Consider the following 5,993-nt stretch of genomic DNA (forward strand, 5'->3'; position numbering starts at 1 on the left):
GACATTGCTGCTCCTCAAACATCTGTATTTTGACAGAAACGGGATGGGGCTTTTTTGTAAGTTGTTTTTTAAATTTTTATTACCAAATGGGATGACAAACCAGCGTCTTTATTTTATTTTCATTTTTAGTTTATTGTTAAATATAGGATATAAATTTTAAAAATAGAGAATTAACAGATATAGCCGTATTAGTCTGTAGAATCAGTGCGTAGAGAGGTCTTGTGGCACCTTTGAGACTAAATGAAATGAATTTTATTCTGTGCATATTGTAATGATGATCAGTGATCCCCAAACTGTGCCCTTTTAAGAGCATTTTGGACTTCATCTCCCAGAAGCCTCAGCCATGTTGGGCAATACTGAAGGATTCTGGGAGCTGAAGTCCAAAATCCCTTAAAGGGCACAGTTTGGGGACCAGTATTTTAACTTTGCCACAACCATTCCCATTAGATACACGGGGTTTACAATTCATGAGTAAATTAGTACAAAGAGCATCGCTAAGGACTCTGTATGGGTGTAGCATGAGAGGAAGTCAATGAGGGGAATGACGTCATGGCTTGTAGTTTTGCGTGAGGCGCCGTCAAAGGCCCTCCCGAGTCCCGCCCCTCAGTCTAAAATGGAGGCGCCGCCCTCATCACACCGGAAGCCGCAGGGCCCCTGGGTTACTCTAGGCCAGTGAATTTTGGACTTCATCTCCCAGAAGCCTCCGCCACGTTGGCCCATAGGCTAGGGTTCTGGGAGCTGAAGTCCAAAAGCCCTTAAAGAGCACAGTATGCTGGGGATTACTTCTCTAGGCATTCCCTCTCTATGGTCCTGACGGGAAAAGCGTGGGGGAGGCGTTCTGCGCCTGCGCGCTGGGTGGCTTCCTGAGTGGTTGGCGGCAGCGGCCATTTTGTGGAGCTTCCGATTGCAGCCCAGCCCCCTCCCCCTCCGCTGCCCGGTCTCTCCTCCTCCTCCGGCCCCGGTCTCTTCGGGCCTCTGGCGTCCCTTGTGCTGCTGCAGCAGAGCCCCTGGGGCCCTGACGGACGGCAGCCTCCCTGCGGTGCCCGGGGCCCGCTCTGCGAGCCGCCCTCCTTCCCCCCCGACATGGAAGACGACGGGCAGCCCAAGACCCTGTGAGTCCCCTGGGGACCCGGGAGGGAAGGAAGGAACGGAGGGAGGCTTGCCGCTGAGGAGAGGCGCTGGGCAGGGAAAGGGAATGGAGGGGAGGCGGGAGACCAGGACCGGAACGAGGCCGAGAAACACGTTGTTATTAATGGGAGTTTGGGCCAGTCACACTCTCTCAGCCTCAGAAGATGATGATGATGATTAAAGGATTGGGGGAGTCACATTCTCTCAGCCTCAAGGGAAGGCATTGGCTTCAGAGAGGTCTTTTGCCAATCCCTTCCCTTGAGGCTTTCATCATCATCATCCTCTTCCTCCTCTGAGGCTGAGAGAGTGTGACTCCCCATCCTATAATAATAATCCTTTGAGGCTGAGAGAGTGTGACCCTTCTTCCTAATCCTTTGTGGCGACCCTAAGGCAGTGAAACTAAAAGAGTCGCCATGAGTCGGGAACAACTTGAAGGCACACGACGCATAACAACAATGTGAAGTAATAGGACAAGGCTTTGGTTACTTGTTGTTGTTGTTGTTGTTGTGTACCTTCCGGTGGAGGGAAGCCACACTTTCTCAGCCTCGGAGGATGGCCATGGCATGAAGAAATCTTGCCAAAACAACAACAACAACAACAACTCATGATAAGTTGGCCACAATAAGTCAGGAAGGACTTGAAGGCACACAACGCACAAGAAGCTGAAGGACAAGGTTTTTGGATGCTGTTTGTTGTTGTTGTTGTTGTTGTTTTTGTGCGGCTTCAGGTGGAGGGAGGTGCATCTCTGAAGATGGCGAGGGTCTCCTCCCCCTCCGCCTCCGTTGTGTAGTTTGGCTTCTTCCCACGAGTGAATAATATACACGTGAAGGGTGTGTGTGTGAGTCGGGAGGAGACGTCATTCCCGACGTCACAAACGCCTTCTGTCCCACGGTGACTTCCCTCCTGCCCTCGAGGCCCTTGCATCTCTGCCCAGGGCTGGAGCTCTCTCTCTTCAGGTGCCTTCGGGGAGGAAGTAAGTCAGCTTCACAGTGTGAGGAAAATGCTGGGGAATGTCACAGTACTGGAGAGTAAGGCAGAGAAGAGATGCAGGGATGGAGATAGATAGCCTAATTCCATTGGTACTGTATCAGATGGAAGATTGTAGAGAGGGCAGAATCATGGGAATGAGATGCCAAGTGCTCTCTCAGAAGGCAGAAAGGAGCCAGTTTGAGACCATTTTAACTGCCCTGGGCTCAGTGCTGGGGAATCAGGGGAATTGTAGTTTATGATGGCACCAGAGTTCTAGGACAGAGAATTATTATTATTATTATTATTATTATTAGCTTTATTTATATAGCACTGTAAATTTACACAGCACCGTACATATAATCAATTAAAATAGATAAAATAGACCTGCCTATGGTGTACATTCTGCAAAAAATACTTAAATATTTTGTTTTGTTTGATTATTTTGTATTCCCAAAAGTGATTAGGTAGGGTATAAATAAATACTTTATTAGTATTATTATTATATACATATTAGTATACATTAACATTCAATAAAATAAGGCAGACAACAAATTAAAATAACATTAGAGAAGGATAACTGTCTGACAGAACTACAGTTCCCAGGATTCCCTGGCACTTAGCCAAGGCAGTTAAAGCAGTTTCAAAGTGGGTTATTTATGCAACGTTATTTTAAACCCCTTCTGAACAAATCTTGCCAAAAAAACCCACCCATGTAGGAAACAACTTGGTGGCATGCAACAACAACAACAACAAAGTGGCATGCAAAGTAGTATGAGACAGTGTGGCAATGAAATGTGAAAGGTGTTTGTTTGGAAGGCATGGTCACACAAGAGACCTCCCAGATGTAAATGAGGTATTAAATGTTTCTTTCAGAGGAAAGGTAAGATGGCAAGGTTTTTTGGTTTGAGAAACTGGATGTTGACAACATATGGATCATCTGCTTACTCTATGAATCAATATGAAACCTCTTCCTTGTTCCTGAAGAACAAATACATTTCAAAGCAATGGCGCTGTTTCAGATGTCATGGGCCAGTCAGTGGATCCTAAACTTTGGTCCTTCGGATGTTTTGGACTTGAGCTACTAGACTTCCTCACTGCTAGCCAAGCTTTTTAGGGATCCTGGGAGTTGAAGTCCCAAACACCTGGAAGACCAAAGTTTGGGAATCACTGAGCTAAATGATCAGTTTTATTTTAAGATCTCATGTTCCATTTCTTCTTTTTATTTCTTCCTTTTGGGGGGGGGGCAAAAATGAAGAATTGAATGTTTAGGAACATTCTCATTTACATCTGGTAGTGAGTGTCTCTTGAATTATCAATGTGTTATAGTAATAATAATAATAATAATAACTTTTCTCTCATCCCTCTGCACATCACAGCTGCAGTGGCTTACAGCATTAAAATATACATTCCATAACATAACCCCCCAATTGAATTCACTGTGCTTCTGCTTAATAATAATACAAGTACAACTTGAGCATCCTAAGACTGATGAAGCAGTTGCTTCTTGACTCTTTCTTACATCTTGAGGTAGCAAACTCAAGGCTTTGCTAATCAGCTCAGTTCTTTTAGCCACCTTGGGAAGAAATGAAGAGCCTGATGGACATACAGATGTGAAAATAATGTTACATTTTTCTATGGTACTTATAAAAAGATCTTCCAGTGTGAAAAGCATAGTTGCTTTGAAAATGTTTAGTCTTAAAATCAGACTGAATGGGCAACCTAATTTGGGGTCTTTGCTTGGTGATAACATTTTTGCTATCAAATTTTTCAAACATTCTACTTTGATGACTGGAAACAATAAAAAGAGAAAGTTTGGGACTTTCAGGATGGTGATTAAAACTTACAGTTGAACAAAGATCGTGTTGGCCATTTTTGTTGTGTGTGGCTATTTTGGCCTGCATTTCGGGAGGCCAGATTCAAATGTGCTCTGTAATTAAATATTCCACAGTTCTAGTTTCTGTCTGAATGAGCTGGGAGTGTAATCTTCTCTCTGTTTTAAAATGGTGACTCAGCTTCTGTAGTTCATTCAGAATGTTTTGGATGCCTTCCATTCCCTTTTCTAGTCCACAAAAGTGAATAAATAATTGAAACACAATTTCTTCTTATTTATTCACTTTTGTCTCTGCTTCATTTGCATGCTTGGAAACAATTTACCCTAGTTATTTTGAATTTTTAGGGACTGATCTTATGGTAATTGGCTCAATAGCCTGAATTAGGATGGGTGGGGGGGGGGACTGAAAAACAGATGACAGGACCTAAGGAAAGGAGGGTGGAGTGGAATACAGCTTGGATGCAGCAAGAATCCAAGTGATTAATGTCTGTCATACAATCAAGTTTAAGCATAAAGCATAACCAGATAGTTCACAATTTTTACTTATTCAAGTATGTTTATAAATGACAATCTGGGGAGTTTGAGTAAAACTAAATTTATTCAAAATACTACTTTTTGCTTTGGGGCACTCCAGTGGTGCCCTTACTTTCTGCCTTGTAGCTGGGTGATTTCTGATGCATTGTTGAAAGAATAATACCTAGTGCCTGGTTGTCATCTCTTCAAGCTACAAGTCAATGTGTGCTTACCGAGCATCATTGAACTTTTGAATAAATAAAGCTTCACACAGTTAGAGACTAGGGTTACATGCTTGGCCTTCCACTGGCAGCTGACATACTGCTGTGTTGCGTGTATGTATGTTGGATGCACATGCCACTACAGTCAGCCCTCCTTATCCACTGACTTTTTATCCACAGTTTCAAGCATCCACAGCTTGGAAACATTTTCTAAAAATATAAATTCTAAGAAGCAAACCTTGATTTTGCCATTTTATATAAAGGACATCATTTTACTATGCCACTGTATTTAATGAGACTTGAGCATCCACAGATTTTGGTATACACAGGATCCTGGAACCAAACCCCAGCGGATACCAAGGGCCCACTATACTAGAATTTTGCAAGTCTGCTGGGTTTGTTTGCTGGAACAGTCCGTGCGCACCTGCTTGTAATTTTGCATTCTTTGTTTTATTAAGAAACAGTAATATTTGTCTGCTTTTTATAATATTGTGCTAGTCCATATTTTCAAGAAATGGAAGGAGAACTGTCTTTTATTTTATTTGTTAAAATACAGCATTCATATAATTTTCAAAGTTTTCCTCTTTTTTTTTTGTCCCTGAATACTCAAATATCATACAAAGGCTTCGGAAGAGAAGAGTAAAAAACAAAATTAATGCTACATTCAAAAACAAAACTTGAATAACTATGTCAGGGGAGGTTGATTCTGCCTTCCCCCATATTCTCCCCACCTTTGGAGAACAGCCTAGAAGGATGGGGCCCATTGTGGTGTAGTGGTTGGAGTGTTGGACTAGGACACTGGGAGACCAGGGTTTGAATCCTGGTTCAGTCATGGAAAGCCACTGGATGACCTTGGGTGAGTCACACACTCTCAGCTTGAGATGATGGCAGTGGCAACCCCCCTCTGAAGAAACTTGCCAAGAAAACCCTAGGATAGTTTTGCCTTAGGATTGACATACGTTGGTACACAACAACAACAAATGATATAGCTGATGTATACGTCATGTTCAAATTCTTTTCCATCATATTCTAAGTGGATAAACATTTCTGTGTGTGATTGTAAGTGTTAAAAACCTCCCACTCTGAATGAATTCTTTTTCATATCTTAAAATTGAATTAATCGTAGAGCAGTTAAATTGTGAGCTGACTCAAACCCATTATAAAGTTTACACAAGGCAAACTATACATATTGGAGAAGTTATAACCATTTTACATGTGGGTTTTTTGCATGATTCTCACTACTGCATGGTGTTACATTTAGGGTTGCCATAGCGCCGGACCGGGAAACTGGGGAAAATGTAGGACAAAATTTTCAAATGTAGGACACACAA

General features: G+C 42.6%; 1 protein-coding gene across 5 annotated transcripts in view; it reads left to right on the top strand.

Moving 5' to 3' along the window:
• The first annotated feature begins 847 nt into the window (after positions 1-847).
• Positions 848-5,993, top strand: part of TIAL1 (TIA1 cytotoxic granule associated RNA binding protein like 1) — a 32,921-nt gene continuing 27,775 nt past the window's right edge. For all 5 annotated transcript variants that reach the window (XM_042458704.1, XM_042458703.1, XM_042458706.1 and 2 more), the window contains exon 1: positions 848-1,112. Coding sequence is in view for 2 of the 5 variants with exons in the window: in XM_042458701.1 (XP_042314635.1) it covers positions 1,084-1,112 (29 nt within the window). In the remaining 3 variants the exon portion in view is untranslated. The remainder of the gene's footprint in view (positions 1,113-5,993) is intronic.

Source organism: Sceloporus undulatus, chromosome 3 (assembly GCF_019175285.1).
Source record: "Sceloporus undulatus isolate JIND9_A2432 ecotype Alabama chromosome 3, SceUnd_v1.1, whole genome shotgun sequence".
Taxonomy (NCBI): Eukaryota; Metazoa; Chordata; class Lepidosauria; order Squamata; family Phrynosomatidae; genus Sceloporus; species Sceloporus undulatus.